Here is a 26572-nt window from a genome sequence, read left to right on the forward strand (position 1 = left end):
ACAGCTTTGGCCCAAGCCTGAGATAAATACCTTTTAACGGATTGCATTTGACGTCAGGAAGCCATCAATCTAATCAGCTGGGCCACTTTTGGGCCAGAGGTAGCCACCACAATGCTACAAGGCCAGGTACCTATATCCTGACAAAGAAACTGGCCATTTGCCTTCCTGTTAGAAATAGTATCCACATCTGGTTCCATAAGTGGCCCTGAAGGGACAGGAATAGGTGGGGAGAATTACAGTAGATAATGCTGCAAAGGGAATGGAAATCTAATTTTGTTGTCCTTCCTTCTCTATCCTTCTCCCAAGATAGGATCACAATAACATCAAGGATTTATAGAACTCATTTCAAGTATTTCAGAATCTCATCGCCTTCATTTCAGCAATATCAAGTCCTTCAGAAAATTCAGACTGAAATGAATCTTCTTCTTGACCCACTCTCAACATGAGGGGGCCTTGGTGTTCTCTGAGTTTGGTTGCTTTCTTTCAGATGTTTCATTACCCAAACTAGGTAACATCATCAGTGCTATCACTCCCAGCAGAATGTAAGAAAAATCATACATTCCTAGTAAGTCCACCTTGGGAAAAGAGCTAAAGCCTATTACATAAAAATCATATATTTAACATTCCCACTCAAGAAATACGTTGCTGTCTAACACTTGGTAAACCAGTCATGAAGCACTTGGAAAAGATAGTCAAACGTCATGGTATGTGTATATCTACAAAGATCAAAATTGTGTAAGCCATGGTATTCCCTGTGATACTTTATGGAAGTGAAAGTTGGGCTTTGAAGAGACAAGAAAGGAAGAGTATTGATGGTCTTGGGGGAGGGGTTGGAAAAAGACTCCTGAGAATTTGAGACGAAACAGTTAAAGCAAACCTTTTTAACACATTTTTCGGCTCAGTCTTTGTAAACAGTGATGGCTCACATCCAACATTCCTCAATCGTATCAAAAATGTTAACGACGACTTAACTCAAATAGACTCAACAGAAGATAACAACGACCTATCACATATAGACTTCACAGAAGATAATGTTGAAAAAGCCCTTCGCAACCTGAAACCATCATTTTCTATTGGACCAGATGGACTATGTGCATACTTTTTAAAAAAACTTTCAATTAATATAGCTGAACCCCTAAGCATAATCTTCAATAAAGCCTTCAAAACTAGTTCCCTTCCAAAACTCTGGTCTCTAGCCACAGTCATCCCTATCTTCAAAAAAGGAGATCCAAGCCTTGTTGAAAATTACAGACCTATCTCTCTATGTTGTGTCTCATGCAAAGTAATGGAATCCATCATAAACCAATCCATTACACTCCATCTCGAAACAAACGGCCTTCTCTCTAATAAACAATTTGGTTTCAGAAAAAAATTGTTTTGTAACCTACAACTCCTCCACGGCAAAAACATATGGACTACCAACCTTGATCAAGGAAAAATAATAGATGCAATCTACATAGACTTCTGCAAAGCTTTTGATTCAGTAGTACATGATAAACTATTCCTCAAACTAAAATCCTACGGCATTTCGGGACCTCTTCACAATTGGATAAATGCCTTCCTGTCAAATAGACAACAAGTGGTCAAAATTGGCAACGCTATATCAAATCCTGTTTCTGTCAAAAGTGGCGTACCCAAGGTAGTATTCTTGGACCAACACTCTTCATACTATACATAAATGATCTCTGTGACCTCATCTCAAGTTATTGTGTTCTCTTTGCTGATGATGTCTATTAAACAGTATTAACTATTTAATACCACTAATAATACTTCTACCCTTCAAGAAGATCTCGACTTAATTTCCGATTGGTCTAAAACTTGGCAACTCCAAATCTCAACCAGCAAATGCTCAGTCTTACATATTGGAAAAAAGAACCCTAACATCAAGTACAAACTTAGTGGACATTACCTAACTGACGACCCCCTCCCTGTCAAAGATCTTGGAGTTCTCATATCAAATGACCTTAATGCCAAAGCCCACTGCAACTACATAGCAAAAAAGGCCCTAAGAGTTGTAAACCTAATTTTACGCAGCTTCTTTTCTAAAAACTCTACACTACTAACTAGAGCATACAAAACATTTGCCAGACCTATTCTTGAATACAGCTCATCCGTCTGGAACCCATACCACATTTCTGACATAAATACAATAGAACGCGTCCAGAAATATTTCACTAGAAGAGTTCTTCACTCCTCCGAAAACAACAAAATACCTTATACCAACAGACTTGAAATCCTGGGATTAGAAAACTTACAACTCCGTCGACTTCGACATGACCTGTGTTTAACACACAAAATCATCTATTGCAATATCCTTCCTATAAAAAACTACTTCAGCTTCAATCGCAATATTACAAGAGCAAAAAATAGATTCAAGCTAAATGTCAACCGCTTCAAACTTGATTGCAGAAAATATGACTTCTGTAACAGAGTTGTTAATGCTTGGAACTCATTACCTGACTCCATAGTCTCTACTCAAAATCCCAACATCTTCAACCAAAAACTGTCTACTATTTACCTCACCCCATTCCTAAGAGGACTATAAGGGGCGTGCATAAGAGCACAATAGTGCCTACCATTCCTGTCCTATTGTTCCCTTCATTATATAAATTAATATAGTTGATGCATATTTTTTACTCATATATATATATATTTTCTTCAAGACATGTTGTTTTATCTATGACAATTGTTTGTGTATACTGTGGTGACAAAAATAAATAAATAAATAAAAATATCATGGACAGCTAAGAAAGCAAAGTAAAGGGTCACTGAACCAATCAATACAGAACTCTCACTCAAGCCACAAATGACCAGGCTCTATTTATGTGCCGATTTATCTGGTTTATTTATCAAATTATCCTTTTTCAGAGACTTTATGTGATGACAGCAAAAATAATAGCACTCCTCTGATGCAACAAACAGAATTGTATGAGGGGAAAACCAGACTTATTCCCTCTTTTTAGATCATTTTATTACACAACTTCTTCTTAGTGTTATTACCACAATATGACAGGGTCTGCTTGTCGGCAAAGCCATCTCCATTTGGCTCGGTCCAGGGCATCTTCAGGGATGATGCTCACACATTTCATGTATTCCTTGATGCGATCCATCCACCGTTTCTTGGGTCTGCCATGGATTCGCCGGCCATCAGGGTCCAGACGCATGGCTGTCCTCACCATTGAGCCTCCCCATCTATGAAGTGTCCATACCATCTAAGTCTGCCTTCCCCTGGCTTTGCTATGGTTGGTGTGACTCCCAGTCAATATTGGATGTCACTGTTCATAGTGTGGTTAAATCGCCTTAATCCAAGACACCATTGGAGTGCTCACATTTTCATCATGTCTAGGGCCTGCTCATGCTTTGCCATCATGTTTAATTTAAATTTAATTTAATTAAGCTTATTAAAATATAAAATACAAATGAAAATGAAAATAGTAGAAAAATGGGGGAGGGAAAAAAGGGAAGAAAGCTGTGTAAGATAAAGGGGGAAAAAGAAAGAAACAACTTTGACTTCCAGCTCTTTTTGGCACAGTAGAATAATAACACTAGAGCCTCGACCTTTTACTTTTATATAATATGTACTAATCATTTCTATAACAAAAAAATTATCTAATTAGCAAAACCCAATGTCAAGGGTTTTTTTTTCCATCTCAAGCCCAAAATCCAGAAGCAGTTTCTCAACAGAAAAAAGTTAGATGAATTCTTTTCTTGATAAGAGCAATTAATTTATCTCTGCTAGTTCCATCAATTTTTTCATCCATTCATCCATCATGGGAATTAAGGTATCTTTCTATTTTTTGTACATAAAGCATTCTTACTACTGTCAATATATATAAAAGCAAGGTTCCAGATGTTTTTTCCAAGTTCTTTATCCATTGAGCCTAAAAGAAAAGTCTCTGGTTTGTAATTTTTATATTCACTTTAAGAATCTTCTATATAAAAATATGAATCCTATCTCAGTATTTCTTTCGGTGGCACAGTGGTTACAATGCAGTACTGCAGGCTACTTCTGCTGACTGCTGGCTGATTGCAATTTGGCAGTTCAAATCTCACCAGGCTCAAGGCTGACTCAGCCTTCCATCTGTCCGAGGTCGGTAAATGAGAATCCAGATTGTTGGGGACAATATGCTGACTCTGTAAACTGCTTAGAGAGGGCTCTAAGGCACTGTGAAGTGGTATATAAGTCTAAATGCTATTGTTATTACATCCATTAAAGATGGGGAAAAAAATCTTTCTTTAGATTTGCTTTTCCAATATACATTTGAAATACCTTTGTATATGTCTGACAGTCAGGTGTTAAATACCAATGGTACATCATTTTATTTAAAATTATTTTAGATTATAATTTAATATAAATTTTAAACCCTTCATCTATGGGAAGACAGGCTTACTCTCATGCACCCTACTCTATCATGCTATCTCTGGCTTGGTTCCATCACCAGCTTAGATGTTCAAAGGGAAATCTGAAGTGAGCAATCTGCTTGGTTTCCCTAAGCTTTACATACCATTTAGAATTGCACTTCTTTAGACTAAAATAAGAATATCTCCTTCTAAGAATTAAAGGATATATAACCACCAGGAATATATTATTATGCTCCTCCTTCAGGCTTCTAATTTCCCAGGCATATATAATCAAATGGTTTCATACACATTTCCAAACATTGTTTCCTTCTTTTTCTAAAAAATAGGATGTTCAGATTAATATCATCTCCTCATTGTTCCCTACATACACCTGCCCAATCACTGTTACTAATTTTTTGGGGTAGATAAAACGCATATTTACAAACTAGTATATTTTCCTAAGAGTGGAAAACCTTTTATGAAATAACTGGAATCACCTTCCCTTCACCTAGATCTAAGTCTTTCAAGGACTGGGTCAAATGCTATCTTTGATACAGTTTCCTCTGTCCCTCTTGGCTTCTATTGGGTTAGAATATAATCCCATCATTAGATGCTAATCCTGACCCTGCCCGCAGGAACAGTAGATTCTGCTTATCCCACTCTGGAATCAATCCAGAAGTTCTTGTCTTTCCTTCTGTTTAAGTGGCTGATCCAATATAGGTACAGACTATGAAAGACTGAATAATTCCTGGCAGGAGTGTTTATTTGTTTGTTTGTTTGTTTGTTTTACCAAAAAGCAAATGTGATTATCTGCAACTCTCTTTCTATTCTCACTCAGTTTGTACTAATTTTATAGGGAAGGAAAAGGCTATTTGTTGGTTTATCCTTCTTCAGGCTTTTTATTCTTCTTTTTTAATGCAACAGCAATGTAAGCGTCTCACCCCCTTTTTTTACAGTATTCTCTTGTTCAAAATGGCAAGACATTTATCAGTTTGGGTTTGCTGGCTTCACCCAGGCACAAAAATATCATATGCATAAAGGAGATTGAGTTGCGATATATGAAGCTGTAACGTGTGTAATTCCGTGAGTTTATTTGGGAAGGAAATTGTCAGTAAAAAATGCAAATTTCATTAGCAATAATAATGTGTGAGGTCAACTACATTACCAGTCATTTCCATTTATTTGAGAAATAATTTGAACAACTACATCTACAGCTCATATCCAGTCTAATCTCCCCGTCCCTAGTGCTGGTGGGGGATTATTCTAGAAAAGCATTTTATTTGATCTGTTATTATATGTTCAATGCAGGACATTGTTATGTACTATATGAAAACTTGCCATAGAGAGGAAGATAAGGATTTGATTGCCACAGCAGAAGCCTAAATTCTTTTAAGTAAAAATGCTCTTTTTATGTGTGTGTGTTAATGTTGCCCATTGCAGTGATATTTCCTCACACACCAGGGACTCCTGCATAAACCTCTATGCTGTCCACCAGTTTATTCACCAACCTGGCATCTGTATTCCTACCTTTGGAGCCTGATAGTTTACCCTTTCAGGGTTTTTGTATGACTTAGAGTCCTTCTCCATTTGTATCTAAAAATGGCACAAACATGCCCTGGCAACATTTTTTTTTAATGTATACCTTTGATGTTGCCTTCTTCTTGTCCCAACAGTTTGAGTGAATCTTAAGTCATCTTTACCTCTTCTGGGTTTGACACAGTATTTTCCACCTTATTTTGACACATTCCAAGGATAGCTTTGAAAGTGGATTAAATCTTTGAGGCTTGGATGTGTTTAAGTCAGAGGGATAGCAACATCTGGTACAGAAGGAGTAGAAGCAAGATAGGCTACAGGGATAACCAATCCAATATGATCCAGTTTTCCTGCCATTCAAACATTCAAGCAACTAAATGATGGGGAAAATTCCTTTGTAATGTTATGTGTTCAATATATTTTCTGAACTTAGAAAAACAGGTCAGTTCAGTAACAAAGCACATTACAGAAACATAGCCATTATCTCTACTGTCAGAGACCAATACAGGTGGTCCTTGATTTAACGATCAGTTTGCTTAGCAACTGTTCAAAGTTACAATGGACCTCCCTGGGGAGTACTTACAACCAATATTCGAGGTTCCCTCCCTTCACGCCCATGGTCACGTTACATTTCAGATGCTGGGCAACAGGCCCACATTAATAGCTGTTTGTAGCATCCTGCAGTCACCTGACCTTGTTTTATGATGGTTTTGCTGAAAATTGACATTTACTTCTGGTTTTTGGCAAAACCAGTCTGTAATGAACTAGTGATTCACTTAACAACTGGAGCTCGTTGGGGGTGGCCCCCCTGAGCTTTTTCACTGGCAGAGGGTGGTAGGAGGCTGTCATGGCTGAAAACGGAGCTCGGGAGCCCATTTTCCCTGGCAGAGTGCTCGGGCCACCACAAATGCCGACACAAGTGTTGTCAAGCTGGCCACGCCCAACCTCGCCCCTGAGGTCAAAAACAACCCTGATGTGGCCCTCAATGAAATCGAGTTTGACACCCCTGATCTAGAACCTGAGTATCAGTCTGTTTTGGAATACATTGCTTGAACAAAGAACTCATAGTAATTCTTCTTCTTAACATTTCACCTGTTTTTCTATGCTTTCTTGAATAATGATTCCGATCACCCTGGGTTCTTTAACTGTACATTTCCCTTTTTGTAATCCAGATGTCTAGTATGGCTTGTCTGTTTTCCTGCTTCCCATCCCATTCCCATTCACAAATGAATGTTATTATTTTCCCACTTTCGATTCCTTCAAACGTGGAGGTGGAGAAAAGCTGTCAGGAAGATATTTAAAATTAATATAGCACTTTAAAAGTAATACAAGCACATTTTATATTATCCCTATTCCCCTCAGAAGAGCCCTGCAATCTAGGTAGATCTGTATTAACTGTGTCTATATTGTAGATGAAGGCTTCTGATTGAGAGGAACTAGTGCCCTCTGTGAATATGGCTGATCTGAACAGAAGATTTGTGTCTCAGTTTGTTTTAGCCATAATGTTACATTATTTTACAAGCTTGGCATCTTTACTAGGACATCCCGATATTCGAGTAGTAGATGAAGTCCAGGAGTATCACTTTCTGATCCATACTTTGTGTGTCATAAAGAAGCAACTCTTTAACTCAGAAGTTGTAAAAGTTCTCAGGCTGCCCACTTGTACAACCAACAGAGCAGCTGTAAAAGACCAGGTTACACTGAATGTGATCAGAATTCATCTCTGACTCTCAGCCTCCTGGACTTCACTCCAGACTTAGAGTCCAATTTAATATTTCGGCTCGTGGATCTACCTCTTCCCTTTGGAGTAGGAGGCTCTGGTGAATCCCCACTTTTAGGTACAAAATTGCCGTCCTTTATGTCTTCTTTGTGTGACTGTTCCTGTTCTGCCTCTTTCTGTCTCATCAGCTTTTCTGCTTGACCCCGTTCCTACAATCAGAAAGAACATAGAAAAGGAAAAGTGGAAAAAGAAAGGAGGAGCCTGTTAGAAAAGCACTTTACCATTTGATGGTATTCTTCTTACTATCACCTATTCTCCATATTTGTATGAGAAGTAATGTAATTTCAAATCAAGACACTTAGAAATTTATCCAGTGATTCTGTTCTTACATTTCCTCACTGTAGCCTTATTGGCAGCCCTTACTTTTTATTTTGCCTATAGGACTTGGGTCCGTTTCCACCCCTTCTCCCTCTCCTTTGCTTGGTTACCTGCTCTGCATGCTCCTGAGAAAGGGTATACCAGAGAGCGATAGCGCAGCGTCTCCCACGGGTCACAGCCCACACGCCATGAGGATTATCTTCACCAGAGCTGAAGGCCACCAGCCTCCCGCATTTAGGGCGCACTTGAGCCTGCCAAAAAAGAGAGGGGGAAATGATAAATGAACAGTTCTCCCCTTCCTTGCCATAGAATTCTCTCGAGGTCATACGATGACTGTCAGTTATACTATAGATGGGAAAATATTTTCTTGTTTTGGAGACAAGAAGAGAATTGCTCAAGCTCACTACATAGGAAGTTAATGTATCTTCCAACATAAAATTTGCCTGAATTTGCCTGATTGCTCAGTTTGTTAGGGACAAATAGTGCGAATTCAGTTCCAGTTGTCCTTCCTTCTCTCCTAATCCCATATCCAAGGATTGAGGCAGACTCACTGTAAGGGTTACAGCATCCATCTCAGTGAAGAAGAGATTTCCCCCTTGGAAGTCTTCATTCAGGTAAAGGATTGCACTGTAGAGAAATGAGAAAATAAAGAAAGCAGTTTTCCATGAACCTTCCTTCGCCTTAAATAATCAAGCTTCATATTTAAATTGCCAGAGATTGACATTCTTTTAAGAGAAAGTTTCCACAAAGGATGTTGCTAGAGCAGATTCAAAGGCTCACCTGGGAAAACATGATGTTTCTAAAAAGGATCAAACAAATTGTTCAGGGAAATGTATGGGACTTGAGGCAGCCTTCTTCAAACTGTTCCCCTACAAATGTGTTGCACTACAACAACCAGCAATGTTGTCTGGATGCCAACACATTAGAAAAGGTTCATCTATATTCAGAGCCAGTGGCAACTGTCAAATCCACTTTCTCTTTCTGTTCTGTGTTTGCTTTTCGTTTATTGTCAACAGTTAGTTGAAAGCAAAGCTGGTCTATCTGTGAGCTGTCTGACATTCCATGTTTACTATTCTGCTTGTTTGTTATTTGCAGAATTGCAACATGGATATTTTCCATACCACCCACTCTGTTAATATAATATAACAACAGAGTTGGAAGGGACCTTGGAGGCCTTCTAGTCCAACCCCCTGCCCAGGCAGGAAACCCTACACCATCTCAGTCAGATGGTTATCCAACATTTTCTTAAAAATTTCCAGTGTTGGAACATTCACAATTTCTGCAGGCAAGTCGTTCCACTTATTAATTGTTCTAACTGTCAGGAAATTTCTCCTTAGTTCTAAGTTGCTTCGTTCTTTGATCAGTTTCCACCCATTGCTTCTTGTTCTACCCTCAGGTGCTTTGGAGAACAGCCCGACTCCCTCTTCTTTGTGGCAACCCCTGAGATATTGGAATACTGCTATCATGTCTCCCCTAGTCCTTCTTTTTATTAAACTAGGACTAGGGGAGACATGATAGCAGTGTTCCAATATCTCAGGGGTTGCCACAAAGGGGTTGCCACATGTTACATGTTTTATTGCAAAAAAAAATCCATTATATCTTGGATATAACGCCTGTACCAGTAGGCATTAATATGGGGGACTAATTTAAATGTGCATGCCTAAAAAAAAGCATAATTAATGAAATACCTTGCATGGGAAGAAGAAAATATATACTGTTCTCCCTACCTTCCTACCATGTCTTATTTCACCAATGATTTTCTTCTTACTCTTCTAAGCTTTCACAAGGAGCTACCCAATCTCTCTCTCTCTTCCTCATTCTCTCCATCAAAACACTGTGAGCAAATGAGCATAGATTCATTTTGAACATGTCTGAAGTTCTTCATCCATTTGCAGAAACAGCTTTAAAAAAACAATTAAAACCAGAATTCCAAAATTAAAAATATTCCAAGCGTATGAGCTTCTGAATGAGAGCCAACAGCAATGTGGAACTGATCCATTCTCAATCAATCACTGCAGGGATCATTTTCCTGCCATGTCTTACATTGTTCTCTTCCTCAGCAGCAGCAGCACATATTAATTAAAGCATGGATCGGCTTGACATGAAAATCACTTTCATTCCCAGACCCTCTCCACACAGCCAATGGCTTCCGTTCACATATTTTCATGCTGCTGTGTGGCTTTTGACAGATATTCCCAACTCTTCCTTTAGCTATCCAATTAGAGAGCACCAGAAACAAAAGGCGGTCCCAGCTGTGCTCTTCACTTTGGTGTATTAGCTCCTTACGTTGAAAAAAGAAGGGAGGGAAAAAAGAAATCAGCCATTATTATGGGAGGAACCGAGCTACGTTTGATGAGGAAGAAGAGGAAGAATGAACCTGCAAGTCAAGAAGAGTCCCAGAACAGGGCTAGGCAGAAGTTACTACCAATAGTGCGCATCTCTTGCCCAGCAGCTCTAGAGGAAGAGCGCTAAAACTATAATCACAAAGCCATTCCTTCTTACACAGAAGCCAAATTAACTTGCAGAGTTAATCCACTCAGTTTCCAATGAACAGTTTGATTAAGAATATACAAGGGTGACACCAATCTTAAACTTGTTGCTCTCTCGAGCATGGAAAAAGCATCACTGTACACTTCTACTCTAATCATAAAACTATGAATGGCAAGCAAGAGGTCTCTTTGTAGTTTCAGACTAAGAAGCAAAATACATGGCAGCGATTTAGTTCTTTTCTTTTGCTAGTTTAATGAATTCCATGATAAAAGAATTGTTTGCCAGGTAGATTCTCAACTGATACATGCACAAAGCAGTGTTTCTTTTAGCTTGGATGAGTAAGATAGAAAGAAATGTCACGATGAAAAGCTTAGAGTGTTTTGAAATTCTAAAATTCTATTTTGAAAAATGATATAAGATTCATGAGGAGAACAATGCCTCCTCAGAATAACTAAAGTTGTAGGGAGGGGTGAAGACTATCATTCCAGTCCCCTATGACTGATGCCTGTAAGAGCAAAGCAATAGGAAACACCCACATATTTGCTGATTAGGGTCATTATGACTAACTGAATTATTCCTACTAAGGGGAATAATACAGTATTTGGACGGATTACAAAAGAATAACATATCTGGATGCTTCCTGAAATTACATCAAACATTAAAATGGCTGGTTGGATACCATGTAAAATTCTCCAGAATTCTCCTATCAATTTACTTACTGAAAATATTTCTATATAGAGAACTGCAGGTAGTCCTCAAATTTTGACCACCATTGGGACCAAAATTTCCATTGCTAAGCAAGGCAGTTGTTAAGTGAGCAAAACAGTATGTACAGCTAGTAATTGGCTCAGAATTGAATTTAAAAATACTTAAATCGTCCTTAGATAGTGAAAGTAGTCACCTTTCCATCCCATGGCTCCAAATTAAGAATTGTCAATGAACCTCAGTTGAATTTATGGCATCTGCTTCCCTTTCTATTCTGGTAGAAAGAAAGAGGGCAAGAGCAGGAATTGATTTTTTTCTATTAATAGCCAGAAATGATATGGAATAGAAAATCTCTCTTCTTGGATAAATCATACTCAGTGGTGGGATTCAAATAATTTAACAACTGGCATGGCTAGGTGGGCGTGGCTAGGTAGTCATGTGACTAGGTGGGCGTGGCCAACTTGATATCACTCACAGCAAGGTGGGGTGGCACCTTGCTGTGAATGACTGTTGGCCACACCCACTCAGTCACGTGACTGATGCTGCAGAGACAGGGCGATTTCCTACCTTCCCCTCACCTACACCCTTGGGCTAGCAAAATAAAAGCCCATCTAAAGAGTATTGCCTGACTGCCAAATAGTGGCAAAAGGAAGCTAGGGAGAAAAAAAGAGAAGGGCCCATGGAAATGCCCCGTTTTCTGAGCCATGCTGGATCAGGATGAGAAGGGGGGGAGCAAAAAGCCTACTCAGTCCATATGTACTCACCAGCATGACACCGAATCTCTCTTCCAGCTCGCCAGTTCAGGCATTGGGAGTTTGGCCAATTTTCTTCCAGCTCTCGTGCAGGGAATCCCAGGAGCGGCAGCATATTGCATGCTTTTCACTCCAAGCAGCCCGGATTGGAAAGCATATGGCTGGGGTGGAGGAGCAGTTCTTGTTAACAAGCTCAAAACTGTTGCTGCAAGCCTTGAGTTCCCCGCACAAGAGCTGCAAGTCCAGCTCTGGCTGCAGATATGCGATTGTGAAGGCAGGCTTTTTCCAAGGCCGGTCATAAAGGGAAACAGAGATGAATGCGCCGGAGTACCGGACTTCAAGGTCTTGTGCAGGGAACCCAGACTTGCAACTCAGTTTTAAGCTTGTTAAGAAGCTTAACAAGCCACCCCAGCCATGCGTTTTTAAGTCCGGGGTGCTTGGAGTGAAAAGCATGATGTCAATTCCCAATTCAGGGCTTGCCATACCCAGGGGGTGTGGGGGCACGGGGCTGCAACCATTGGAGCTGGCAAGTCCAACAGCGAGCAAGGTTGCGGCTGTTGCGGGACATGTCAGGACAGCACCGCCCTGAAGCTAGCCCAGCCCCGCTGGGAGGACACTTGCCCCACTGGTCAGGAGGCTGTTCACCTGCCTGGCCAGTGTCAGAAGAGAGAGGGATAGAAAAGTTCAGCCAAGTCTTCTCCTCCTTCTCAGCCTCAAACAAACAGGCACATGCACCTCATAGTGCTGGGATCTTCTGTGAGGAGACGGTGTGTGCCCACACTCTGTCTCCCCGCAGAAGGTCTCGGCACTGTGAGATGTGTGCATGCTCTCTGTGTGTTTCAGGCTGAGAAAGAGATGACTTGCCCAAACTTCTCCTGCCTTGGAAGCTGCCTTTAAATAGCAAGGACAGGCTTTGGGTGCACGGCCACTGGAAGTCCCGTCCTGTTCTTCACGCCGGCTGTGCACCTCATTGCCTGCCGGTGCTGGTGCCACTCACGGCCAGACCCGCCCAGGACGATGGCCTGCTGACGAACTTCAGGCTGGAGCTGTCCTGACGTGTCCCACCATTCTCCTGGGCCGTCACTGCCCTGTTCTTCAGGCCGTCCAAAGCTGCTAGGAAGGCAGCTACTTAAAGGCAGCTTCCAAGGCAGGAAAAGTCCGGGCAAGTTGTCTTCTTCTCAGCCTGAAATGCGCAGAGTATATAAAAAAAGGATGTGATGACATCTGGGCGGGTGGGCAGAGCCTCCCGCAGCCCCAGCTATGGGTTCGCCCAAACCAGGTAGAACCGGAAGAATCCCACCACTGATCATACTATGGCATTAGATAATTATTTTCACTATTGGATTATAATATATAGTTAAAATACATGATTTTTGTGACACAAAGTTATTATAATATGAATTTATCCAATAAAAATTTGGTAAGCCTTTTAAATATCCACAAAATTATTTTTGTTCAAACACCTTTTTTTTTTTAACTAAAAATGGCTACCTTTTTAACAAGCATGCACACAGAGATACACTGCTCAAAAAATAAAGGGAACACCCACACAACACAATGTACTGTATTTAATAAGAATACCCTTTGCTGTATACTGTAAGACATCCTAGATCTGAAGGAATGAAATATTCTTATTAAATACAGTACATTGTGTTGTGTGGGTGTTCCCTTTATTTTTTTGAGCAGTATACTTTAAATACTATAAGCAGAAAAAATGCTTCAAATATGTTATTCTCATGATATATTATAGCTTTATAAAATTGCTCACAATCTGTGAAATTGTGCAACCTTTGAAGGAAAAAATGTTTTTGGGTTTTTATTTTATTGTGGTCTGAGTGTTCAGTCTAACTGTTTTAGGACTTTAAGTCCCAGTATGTGCCACCATTCCTACAAGGTCAGAGGGCAGCAGTTTATGAAAGGCTAGTGTAGAGACACATAGAAGGTAGACCTCTAAGTTCTGTAAGATTGGTTTAATTTTGGTGTAAATCCTGCTCCAGGGGGCTCTTCTTTCTGCAAATTGCTTGATGTGGAAAAAACTCTATGGAACAGTTTCTATATTAAAAAAAGTCAAACCTTTTCTTTTGCTGGATTCGCTATAAATTAATTTGTACTTATTATTTAATTAATTGATAAGAGCAGGAGCGATGTAAGTAATCTATATATTAGTTTCATGTACAAAATAAACAGTAGGTTGTGAATAATATCAGAAGACTTCTTTTCAAAGCTGTGAGGGAATGGTCAGATGAAGAATTCACGGATCAACTTTCTATATTGAGAAGGCAAAGCCGATTAGATAGATTTGTTATTATAGAAATGGCTAATTACTATTATTATGAAAAAGTAAAAAGTTGAGTGTAGATCTTAATGCTTTACGTTACTGCACTGAAGGAGTCGGAAGTCAATGCCTTTTTTTTCTTTTTTCCTTGCTTTCCCCTACTACCTACTTCCCTTTTTCCTTTCCTAATTTCCCTAATATTTGCATTTGTATTCTCTTTGTATGTCATATTATAAATTAATAAAACTATTCAATGATAAAGAGAAGGCAAAGCAAGAGGACAAAGGTGCTCTACTGCCTTTGGACAATAGATGGCAGCGTGAAGAATTGGCAATAGCAGATGATTGTGTTACCTTATAAGCAATATTTCCATCCCAAGACAAGTTCCTTTTAAAAGCAACAGTGTATAATATTGATATTTATTTATTAAACAAATTTATATGGCTGCCCAACTCACACATGGTGAATTCAAAACAATAAAAAGCTACAATTTTAAAAAACCCATGCCCACTGACAGAACTTTCCGGGCCTTTCAGAAATGTAACAAGGGAGGAGGAACCGGAAGCGTTGCAGCAAGACTGGGTGGAAAATAGCGAAGCTCCAACAAGCTTCGCGAAAATCCAGCCAGACAAACTGCTGTCAGGGGGTCTTCAGACTGGAACCATCTTGGAGGGATGGTGAAGAAAGAGAAGCGCCTTGGAAGAGGAACAGGCAAGTTCCTTGAAGGGTCGGAGGCAGCTCTTTGATCTGGCGGCGGGGGTGGCGGCCATTAAACCGACCCCTCTAAGCTGGGGCAACTGGACTAAGATTTGTCCAGGAGCAATGTTTGAATGGAGTATTGTTACCAGATGAGCGATTGGCCAACTTAAAGGTAAAAAGATTTTTTTTAAAAAAAGCTTAAAAGAGATCCCAGTGTGAAATAAGCATCTAATTGGCACTTGGGAATCTTAATTCAAGGGAAAAGAACAAAGAAGAAGTTAAAAGACTAAAGCCCAAAAAAGAAAACTCTCTACCTGGACTTAAAATTGAATTTGGAGAAAGTAGAAATAATACAAGAAAAAGAAAACTGAGAGAAAGCACTTTTTAACAATAAAAGGAAAAGAAATAGAAGAGAAAGTAGTTTCTATGTGGATTTAAAAGTGATATTCTGCTGCCTGGGGATTTGTGGATTGGAGTGAGACATCTGCTGGTGGAAAGAAAGCACTACAACTAACACTTTAAACACTGAAGGAATAGGAAGAATTTTGACTACCATGGGAAATTTTAAGGGGTACATGTTTAAACAGCTGGATCCCGACTTTGAAAAGAAGTGAAAAAGAACAAAGCTTTAAACTTGAATGATCTACACAAATATTTGAATTGGATATTACTTGGAAATAAAAGAAAAAGAGAGGCCCTACATGGACTTGAATTTTAACTACATATAAATTAAAATTAAAAAAAATGAATTGACTATATGAAACATTGGGAATATGAGGAACTAATGGAAATGTTTAAGAAGGTATGTGAAGCGTTTAAGGGTGATAAAGAAGCTGAAATCTGGTTAGAATGCAAAAAAATGGAAAAAGAATATAAATGTGAAGCAAGAACATAACGTTGAAGGGAAAATAATCGAAGAGGGAAAAACAGATAATTACACTGGGATTGAGAGTGAAAAACAAAAAGTGGATAGTGGGGAATATAACCCAAAAAAGAAAGGAAGAGAAGGAAATGGGAAAAGATTGAGAGGGAGAATTAAAAGGGTAACAATCTTAAAAATGAAAGAATTCAGGGAAAAGATACAATAAATATAAAAAAAAAGAAAAAGAAGAAAATAAGAGAATGTGAGAAAGGGAGAAAAATATTAAGAAGTGGAATTTTGGAGAGAAAATGGTTAAAAGGGGAAGAATAATGGAGAGAAGGAAGGGAAATAAAGCATTTATTAGTTGATTTAAGAGAAATGTGTTAACAGCAGAAATTGTATATAAGAAGCAAACAAGAAGTATATTGTTTATTGTAAAATGGATTAGTAGATGCAATATGAAATGAAGATTAGTTTAAATGTGAAAATAACTGAAATTAAGATTGAAATACTAGTAAATGAGGAAAATAATTGATGTTGGAATAAGAAATTAGGAACTGAGGAAAATAAGAAGTGGAAGGTTAATTAAGTTAAAAAGTTTCAATATAAAAATGGAATAAGTTGAAAAACATTGTTAATAATTAAAAATGTGATGGGGACTTTGAAAAATAAAGTTAACAAGTGGAGAAAAAAATCAGGGTTGCCCGGATACCATTGTGGAAAATATCAAATTGAAAATGAATACAACAATGGAGAGAGAATGGAAGGAGGAACAGAGGGAAGAAGGAGGGGAGCAGAGAGGAACGAGAGAGAGAGGAATAAGGGAAAAGGAGAAGAAGAAAGGGAGGGAAAATAAGAGTAGGAAAGAAGGTTAGAAAGGGAGGAAGGAAGGAGGAGTGGGAAAAGGAAGGTAGAGAAGGTGTAGGAGAGAAGGAAAGAAGAAAGTAGAAAAGGATAGAAGAAGGGAGGGAAGGGAAAGAGAGGAGAAGGAGAAAAAGAATTGTAAAACAAGGGAGATGAAATGGTAGAAAGGCAACCCCGAGCATGTTCAAATTTATTAGGATAAAGAACACGTTAATATGAAAGTTAAAAGAGAATATATGATTAACAATGGATAAGATAAGATAATTAATTGAAATAATGTTAAGAAACTAGGATTTGAGGGCAGATGGTGATGCTGTTTATATAATAAATATAGAAGTATTAAGATAAGATTAAAAACTATGGAAAAAGAATATTTTGACAAAAATCGTAAATACTGTATGTAAAGTGAAATTGGATATGATAAGTTGTATAAGATATGATACAGCCAATACTCTGTTCATAAAATGTGTGTGTGCGTGTGAGAGAGAGAAAAAAAATCAATAAAACTTGATTCAAAAAAGAAGAAGAAAGAAATGTAACAAGGATGGGGCCAATCCTATCTCCACATGGATGATGTTCGACAAGGAGGGAGCCAGTATGGAGAAGGCCGTTTTGCTTGGTCCCACCAAATGTATTTTCATGCCTGCCTTCCCATTTCGGTGGACCAGGTAGATGTAACTGAAGACAGAAGGTCCTTCAAATGAATTTAAAATAAAAGAAATTCAAAATTCTTACTTTAGTACTCAAGCAACCGCTAATGACTACATTATTATAAACTGCCAGAAGCTTAAACGGTTTCAGTGGTATATTGGTCACATCCACCAAACAGCATAAACTCCCTTCCTTCCAAATTGATGAATGGGGTTTGCAAGTCTGTTTAAAATTTATCATCTTTAATTATAAATAAATAAATGAAATGTGTATCTAAACAATTTAAATAGGACAGGCTCAGCATGAGTTATACAGTATATCTCTTTTCACTCTGAAGCTATTACCTATAGTCTCTGTGTATATAGGCAGGGGGTTCTCTCCAGCAAGTGTTTCCTTCTGGATCCAAGAGGCAATTATCAGCATGGACTGGATGGCTGAGATCCATGCGGCCTTCCTGTTGTCCTAAGGAAGAACAACGAAAGTCGTAACCGTTTTGTTCCCTTGACCAGCATTTTGTTGCTCAATAGCCAAAAGAAACCCAAAGGCTGATTCCTCATTTTCTTCTACAACTACAAAAAGAATTTACAGTACTGGTAGTCCTTGACTTACAGCCATTTATTTAGTGACTGTTCAAAGTTACTATAGCACTGAAAAAAGTGCCTGCACACCAGTGGTGCGTTGCTCTCAGTTTTGTCCGGTTCTTTAGAACCAGTAGTAAAAGCGATGGGAGGTTCCACCCACCTGGCCGGATGTCATAACTGACAATTTGCACATGCGCAGAAGTGTGCGTGCTCCCATTGCTGCACACCTCTGCTGCACACTTATAACCACTGCAGCATCCTCACAGTCAGGTGATCAAAATTCAGGCACTTGACGGCCAGCATGTGTTTATGCAACTTCCTAGGATTATTACCATTTGCTGATTTCTAACAAAGTCAATGGGAAAAGCTGGATTCACTCAACAACTGTGTAATTCATGTAATCAACTGCAGTGATTTGCTTAACAACTATAGCAATAAAGGACATAAAATTAGGTGCGACTCGGTTAACAACCACCTTGTTAGCAACGGAAATACTGGTCCCAACTATGGCCATCAGTTAAGGAATGCCTTTATTTTCTGAAGAAACACACCCGGGTATACCTGGTATAATTCTAGTAGGATGGAACTGGCTTGAGACTTTAAAAACAAATGTATATTGCTATCTATTTCTCTTTCAGCAAAATTCCTCTCAAAGTATCAACCGGGACGATTTAGGAGAGATAGCAAAATTCCAGTTTCAAGCAGAGATCCAGTTTATTATAGGACTGCTTTATCTGACTTACACATATAGCAGTCAATATGTTCCCCCACTAGTTCTCTCTCTCTCTCTCCCCTCCCTCCCTCCCTCTCCATGCTTTATTAGCAATTGTAATAGCACCTAGACTTATATACTGCTTCACAGTGCTTTTACAGCCCTCTCTAAGCAGTTTACAGAGTCAGCATATTGCCCCCAACAGTCTGGATCCTCATTTTACCCACCTCGGAAGGATGGGAGGCTGAGTCAACCTTGAGCGATTCAGAATCAAACTCCTGGAGTGAGCAGTGAGTTAGCCTGCAATAATTCATTCTAACCACCACACCACTGTGTCACCGTGGCTCTTTATATGTTTAAAAATCAAATCATAATCTTAATATCATAAAACAGTGGATTTTTAATTTTCAGCTCTAAAACAGAATTCATATTTGAAATTTTGCTCATAAACTAAAGAATGAGAAAGAGGTATTTATTTTATTTATTTATTTATTTATTTAGATTTTTATACCGCCCTTCTCCCGAAGGACTCAGGGCGGTGTACAGCCAATTTTAAAACAGTACAATATACAATTAAAACAAAGACTTAAAAAACATATTCCATAAATGGCCAAAATTTAAAATAATTAAATTTAAAACCTTAAAATTCATAAAATAGTAACCCCAATGAAAAAGTTAATTAAAAATTTAAGCCAGTCCCGCTTGAATAAATAAGTGCATTTTCAGCTCACGGCGAAAGGTCCGAAGGTCAGGTAATTGACGCAAGCCAGGGGGAAGTTCGTTCCAAAGGGTAGGAGCTCCAACAGAGAAGGCCCTTCCCCTGGGGGCCGCCAGCCGACATTGCTTGGCGGACGGCACCCTGAGAAGACCCTCTCTGTGAGAGCGTACGGGTCAGTGGGAGGCGTAAGGTAACAGCAGGCGGTCCCGTAAGTACCCAGGCCCTAAGCCATGGAGCACTTTAAAGGTGGTAACCAAAACCTTAAAGCGCACCCGAAAGACCACAGGTAGCCAGTACAGTCTGCGCAGGAGCGGTGTTACATGGGAGCCACGTGTGGCTCCCTCAATCACCTAAGCAGCTGCATTCTTGACTAACTGAAGCCTCCAAGTGCACTTCAAGGGGAGCCCCATCTAGAGAGCATTGCAATAATCCAAACGAGAGGTGACAAGAGCGTGAGTGACCATGCATAAGGCATCCCGGTCAAGGAAGGGGCGCAACTGGCGAACCAGGCGCACCTGGTAAAAAGCTCTCCTGGAGACGGCCGCCAAATGATCTTCAAACGACAGCCGTCCATCCAGGAGAACACCCAAGTTGCGCACCCTTTCCATTGGGGCCAATGACTCGCCCCCAACAGTCAGCTGTGGTTGCAGCTGGCTGTACCGGGGTGCCGGCATCCACAGCCACTCCGTCTTGGAGGGATTGAGCTTGAGCCTGTTTCTCCCCATCCAGACCCGTACGGCTTCCAGGATGTGCCAGGATAGCACTTCAACAGCTTCGTTGGGGTGGCCCGGGGTGGAAAAGTACAGCTGCGTATCGTCAGCGTACAGTTGGTATCTCACCCCAAAGCCACTGATGACCTCGCCCAGCGGCTTCATATAGATGTTGAACAGGAGAGGCGAGAGGATCGACCCCTGTGGCACCCCACAAGTGAGGTGCCTCGCAGTCGATCTCTGCCCCCCTGTCAACACCGTCTGCGACCGGTCAGAGAGATAGGAGGAGAACCACCGATAAACGGTGCCTCCCACTCCCAAACTCTCCAAAGCTGTCTCTGTACTATATCCAGACCGGAAGCCGGACTGGAACGGGTCTAGATAGACAGCTTCATCCAGGTACTGGGGAAGCTGCCATGCCACCACACTCTCTACAACCTTTGCAACAAAGCGAAGATTGGAGACTGGACGATAATTTCCCAAAATAGCTGGGTCCAGAGAAGGCTTCTTGAGGGGGGGTCTCACCACCGCCTCTTTCAAGGCAGTGGGGAAAACCCCTTCCAACAGAGAAGCGTTTATAATTCCCCGGAGCCAGCCTCGTGTCACCTCCTGAGTGGCCAGCACCAACCAGGAGGGACACGGGTCCAGTAAACATGTAGTGGCATGTAATCTCCCCAGTAACCGGTCCACGTCCTCGAGAGTTACAGAATCAAACTCATCCCAAACAACCTCAACAAGACGCGTCTCTGTCCTCTCACTTGGATCATCGCAATTTTGGTCCAAACTATCCCGAAGCTGAACGATTTTATCATATAGATAACCACTAAACTCCTTGATACGTCCCTGCAAGGGGTCATCCCGCACCTCCTGATGAAGGAGAGAGCAGGTCACCCAAAACAGGGTGGCCGGGCGGTTATCTGCCGACGCAATGAGGGTGGAAACGTAAGAACGTTTCGCCTCCCTCAGTGCCACTAGGTAGGTCTTAGAAAAAGACCTAACTAGTGTCCGATCAGCCTCGGAACGGCTGGACCTCCAGGTACTCTCTAGGCGTCTTCTCCGGCGTTTCATCTCTCTCAGCTCCTCAAAGAACCAAGGAGCCAATTGAGATCTACGCCGGGTCAGAGGCTGCAAAGGCACTACACGGTCCAAAGCCCCAGTTGCGGCCTGTTCCCAGGCTGCAACTAGTTCTTCAGCCGTGCCGTGGGCAAGATCCTCAGGGAACAGCCCAAGCTCCGTCAGGAACCTCTCAGGGTCTATCAGGCGCCTGGGACGGAACCAACGCATTGGTTCCGTCTCCCTGCGGTGGTGAGCGGCGGTCCGAAAGTCCAGGCGAAGGAGAAAATGATCTGACCATGACACAGGTTCTGTCACTAAATCTCCTAATTCCAGATCATTTAACCACTGTCCAGAGATATAAATCAGGTCCAGTGTGCCTCCCCCACTGTGTGTAGGGCCATCAGTTACTTGAATCAGGTCCAAGGCCGTCATGGAAGCCTGGAACTCCTGCACCGCCGTTGATGACAAGCCGGCCGATGACAAGTTGAAATCCCCAATGACCAAAAGTCTGGGGATCTCAACCGCTACTCCGGCAAGCACCTCCAGCAGCTTGGGTAGGGCTGTAGTCATGCAGCAAGGAGCCAGGTACGTGATCAACAGACCCATCTGATTCCTATGGCCCCACTTCACAAGGAGGGATTCACAACCGGCTAACTGAGGCACGGTGGACTCCCTCGGCTCTAGACTTTCTCTAATCACAACCGCCACCCCTCCACCCCTACCTTGGGCTCTCGGTTGATGGAATGCTCGGAAACCCGGGGGGCACAGTTCAACCAGGGGTACATCCCCTTCTGTGCCCAACCAGGTCTCCGTAATGCCCATAAAGTCCGCGGACTCCCCCTGAATAAGATCGCAGATCAGGGGGGCCTTATTGACCACGGACCGGGCATTGCACAACATCAACCGAAGGCCCGAGCTCTGAGGGTCTTGACCATTCGGGGAATGGGTAAGGACTGAGAGGCCGGAGCATGTGATCACTTTTAAACAGCGAGCACTTGCTCCCAGAGAACGATACGGCCCCTCGCCTCTGCCATATCTGCCTCTCCCACTTACCGTACAGATGGAACGACACTCTACACCAGGAACACCCCCCTCCCCCCCGCCTCGGACCAGGTAGAATAACGCCGCAAGCAAGCGCAGGGACTGGACATACCCTCCCAGACGGGTTTCTCCCCCTACCCGTCTCTTCCCTCCCCCCCTTAAAAAACCCTTCTTTAAAAACCTATTTAAAAAACCCCAAAGATTCTTCTTCGATGCATGCCACCTCTCTGGATCCCAAGACCCTTCATTAAGGTAGGCCCTCGATAGTACGGAGGGCCATTCCTGCGAGGCGGGGGAACCTCACAGTTGTGAGAGTTCGAGAGACGAATATCTCATGGAAGATTAAAATAACAGCAGAAAAAAAGGGGCATCCCTAGCCGGCGTAAATATTGCAGTTGTACTAAAACCATCCCCACTATCTGCTAATCCCTATCACATCGTTGTTCTTGATGTTGTTATTAATTGACATTGTCGTTGATGTTGTTATCTTATCTTAGGTATATTTTGAATACCCCTAGAAGCGTTTTTGGTTCTGATATTTACTGCTTTATTAATAAACCTATGTTCGCTACACATTCAAACATGAATAGGCTGCATTATTTTCTTTTCCTATTTCATCAGTTGATTGATAATTTTTGCAATACATTTACCAGAAATTCCATGTTACATGTTAGAATGAGATGTATTACAAATTGTAATCATAAACATGAAACTCTTACATCTCAAGAAAGTGTTTAAGAGTCCTTACCATCTGTAGCTGTGCGACACACAAGATGTGTGAAAGAAAAATAGAGATTTTTCCCAGGGGTAAAATAGGATTCCACAATTTTCCGGGATTTCTCACTGGCTTGCAGGAGAAGTTTAATATCTTTCCAGTTCATACTACTCTCCTCAGCAAGCTATAAGAGAAAAACGAATCAGTGCAATACTTAATTTCTATTAAATCTCAGGAAGATCCAGGGATATTTATGAAAAAGAAAACTGATAAAAGATCCATTATGAATATTCTTAACAAAATAGAGTGGAAGAGGTGGTTTCTCTTATATCAAGTCAGTGAAGAAATTCAGATTATGACTATTTTCTTATGGCCCTAGACCAGGAGTGCCAAACTGGCGGCCTGTGGGCCAGATGCATCATGCACAGGCCATGCCCACCCCAGCTCCGTGAAGGGAAAAAATGTCACGAAACATCATGTGACAGCAAAATGATGTCCCAAGTTTGACACCCATGCCCTAGCCTATACTGTCAGTTAATTGTGTATTTATTTTACAAGGTATCAATAAAGTGAGAGACAAAAAAAATCTTTCCTGGTTCTACTTTATGCTTTTTATTTACCTTGATAAGTGATATTAAATACAAATGTTCTTCTTTTTTCCCCCCAAAAATGAGAATTGAGCGAAGATTCCACCACAGATCATAAAATGCCTTACATTCTTTTATCTCATCATCACTAAATCGTATCTGTAATGTATCTTTAAGGGTTTTGGAGGGAAAATAGAGCGGGAAATAGCACGTTGCTAATTGGCTGATAGCCTCCAGCTGAACTGTATATAAGGAGGGGTTTTTACCGTTTGCTTTTGCTGGGTTCACCATATAGTAAAGAGCTGTTGTTACTCATCTGGTCTCCTGTCTCGTTATTGCCCGAATCTAACACTGGCGACGAAGGTGGGATCTCGAGGCAAAAGAGCACCAGGAACGAACCCAGCAAAATAAGGGCGGTTAGCAACGATGTCCAGCTATACACCGCCAGCGCCATTCGACCCAGCCAAAGAAAAATGGGGGTCATACATGGCTCGCTTCGAGTGTTTCCTCGAAGCCAACGAGCTCCAAGGAGTCTCGGACAACAGGATACGGGCGTACTTCCTGAGTCACTGCGGTCCCGAGGTTTTCGACACCGCGGAATCGCTTTCTGAGCCAACGCTGGTACAGGCGGTACCGTGGCAAACTCTGCAGACTGTTTTGAAAGCCCACTATGCACCAACGCCTTCCAAGTTCGTTCAACGGTTCCATATAAGGCTACGCATGCAGCAAGAGCGGGAGTCCATCAGTGTGTACATGGCAGCACTGAGGAAAGCCGCGAACCATTGTGAGTACCGAGACTTGGAAGACGCGTTGCTCGACCAGCTAATTTGCGGGGTCAGGGATATCCGTTTGCGACGGCGGCTGCTGTCCAGAAGCAACCTAACGCTCGCAATCACCCTGGATGAGGCAAGGGCTCACGAGATGTCTACCCAAGCGGCAGAAACACTACAAAAGCCGGTCGCGCCAGGGGCGGCAGCGAAAACAACCCCGGTCCACAACGAGGAAGTCCAGGCCGAGTCGGAAGAGGAGGAAGAAGAAGTCTTCCACACGGGAGGCGGAGAGGAAGACCGGGCGAATCGCGAGTTGCGGGGCCAACACCAACGGCAACATTGCAAATTTAAGGATGCCACGTGTCGGCGATGTGAAAAAAGGGCACATCGCGAAAGCCTGCGGCGCCCCAACCTTCCCGCCAAAAATTCAAACCGACCAATCAAAGCGCGGGAACCGCGAAACGGCCCGGGATTGGTCAAGGGAAAAAAGGCGCGAAGTTGAATCAGACCGCCGTGAGAGTGGGCCAGGCATCAACACGCCTAGAAAAAAAAATCTTTATTAAAACACTCATCGAAGGAGTGCCGTGCCGAATGGAAGTGGACACTGGATCTTCAATTACGATCATGTCCTGGAGCAACTTAGAAAAAAACTTGCCGGCTATCGCGAAACGCAAACTGCGGCCACAGAAGCTACGAGTGCAGGACTATCAAGGGAACAGGATCCCTGTCCGAGGGGCGACGACCGTCCACGTCAAGTATGGACAGTTCGAAAAAACTCTGCCCATCACCATCGTCGATGGGACTCTGCCGAGTTTGTTGGGACTAGACTGGTTCCGGGCATTGGGCATGGGAGTGACCGGAGTCTTCCGAAATGAAGTCGACCTCAGGGCGAACTCATGAAGGAGTTCGAGGGCGTTTTCAAAGACTGCCTGGGCAAGTACAAGGGACCCCTATCTCCTTCAACCTAGACCCTCAAGTTGCCCCTATCCGTTTAAAGGCTAGGAGGGTTCCCTTCGCCCTGAAGCCCAAGATTGACCGGGAACTGGACAAACTAGTAAGCCAGGGGATACTAGTGCCAGTCGACCATGCGAAGTGGGAGGCGCCGATAGTCACCCAGTGAAACCAGGCGGGTCAGTCAGGATTTGCGCCGATTACAAGGCGGCTAAACAAAGCTTTGCAAAAAGCGCTTACCCGTCCCTGTGGTGCAACACTTGCTACACTCGCTAGGGCAGGGCAGGTTTTGCCAAACTAGATTTGGCCCAAGCCTATCAACAGTTGCCCGTAGATAGCAGCACGGCGAGGCACAAACAATCGTACGCACAGGGGTGCTTTCAAATGCACCAGGTTACAGTTTGGGGTCAGTGTGGCACCAGGATTATTTCAAAATTTAATGGAGCGGCTTCTGCAGGGGCTCCCCGGGGTGGTACCGTACTTTGATGACGTACTAGTATCCGCCGATAATATGGAAGAACTAGGGGTGCGACTGAGAAAAGTTTTGAGTATTTTCCGATCCGCCGGTTTAAAAGTCAAATTAAACAAGTGCCAGATCGGGGTAGGATCCGTAGAATTCCTGGGCTACCGGATAGACAGGGAGGGGATCCACCCCACTGAGAGCAAGGTTAGGGCAATCAGAAAGGCCCCAGCACCCCAAAACAAAACAGAGTTGCAGGCGTTTTTGGGACTGGTAAATTTTTACGTGGTTTTTTAAAAAAATAAGGCTACCATAGCCGAGCCGCTACACAAATTACTAGGAAAAAATGCTGCATGGTCTTGGGGAAAGGCGGAAGCTAGAGCATTTGAAGCAATAAAAAACCTCCTGTCTAGTGATAGCCTATTGATCCAATACAATAGCACACTACCATTGGTGCTAGTTTGCGATGCATCCCCCTACGGGGTGGGGGCTGTGCTCAGCCACAGGCTGCCAAATGGCACAGAAGCCCCTATAGCGTTTTACTCCCGAACAATGTCCTCAGCTGAAAGGAACTATAGCCAGTTGGATAGGGAAGCCTTGGCCATAGTCTCCGGGGTAAAGAAGTTCCATGAATATGTTTTCGGTCGCGACTTCGAAATCGTCACAGACCATAGACCCTTACTAGGGTTGCTGGCGGGCGACACCAACGCCGTGGCACTTTCGCCCAGATTGACCCGATGGACTATCTTTCTGGCTGCATATTCTTACAAACTGCTACATCGGCCAGGAAAGGAGTTAGGGCATGCAGACGCCTTGAGCAGATGCCCTTTACCAGCGACGATCGAAGACCCCACTCCGGGCACACCCGTCTTGTTAATTGACTCTTTGGACTCTGGTCCAGTCACTTCCAAGGAGGTGGCTCGGGCTTCTTACAAGGACATTACATTAAGGACTGTAATGGGTTGGGTGCAAAGAGGATGGCCCGCTGCGCCGGGTGAGCG

At 42.2% G+C, this 26572-nt stretch overlaps 1 protein-coding gene across 1 annotated transcript in view; it reads right to left on the minus strand.

Moving 5' to 3' along the window:
* Window positions 1-5415: 5415 nt before the first annotated feature.
* P3H3 (prolyl 3-hydroxylase 3) overlaps window positions 5416-26572 on the minus strand; it is a 43040-nt gene continuing 21883 nt past the window's right edge. The window contains exons 11-15 of the mRNA XM_058170228.1: window positions 22837-22987; window positions 17615-17732; window positions 8524-8599; window positions 8083-8223; window positions 5416-7803 (exon numbers count right to left, since the gene is read on the minus strand). Of these exons, the coding sequence (XP_058026211.1) occupies window positions 7585-7803; window positions 8083-8223; window positions 8524-8599; window positions 17615-17732; window positions 22837-22987 (705 nt within the window). The 3' untranslated portion in view covers window positions 5416-7584. The remainder of the gene's footprint in view (window positions 7804-8082; window positions 8224-8523; window positions 8600-17614; window positions 17733-22836; window positions 22988-26572) is intronic.

Source organism: Ahaetulla prasina, chromosome 2, assembly GCF_028640845.1.
Source record: "Ahaetulla prasina isolate Xishuangbanna chromosome 2, ASM2864084v1, whole genome shotgun sequence".
Classification (NCBI taxonomy): domain Eukaryota; kingdom Metazoa; phylum Chordata; class Lepidosauria; order Squamata; family Colubridae; genus Ahaetulla; species Ahaetulla prasina.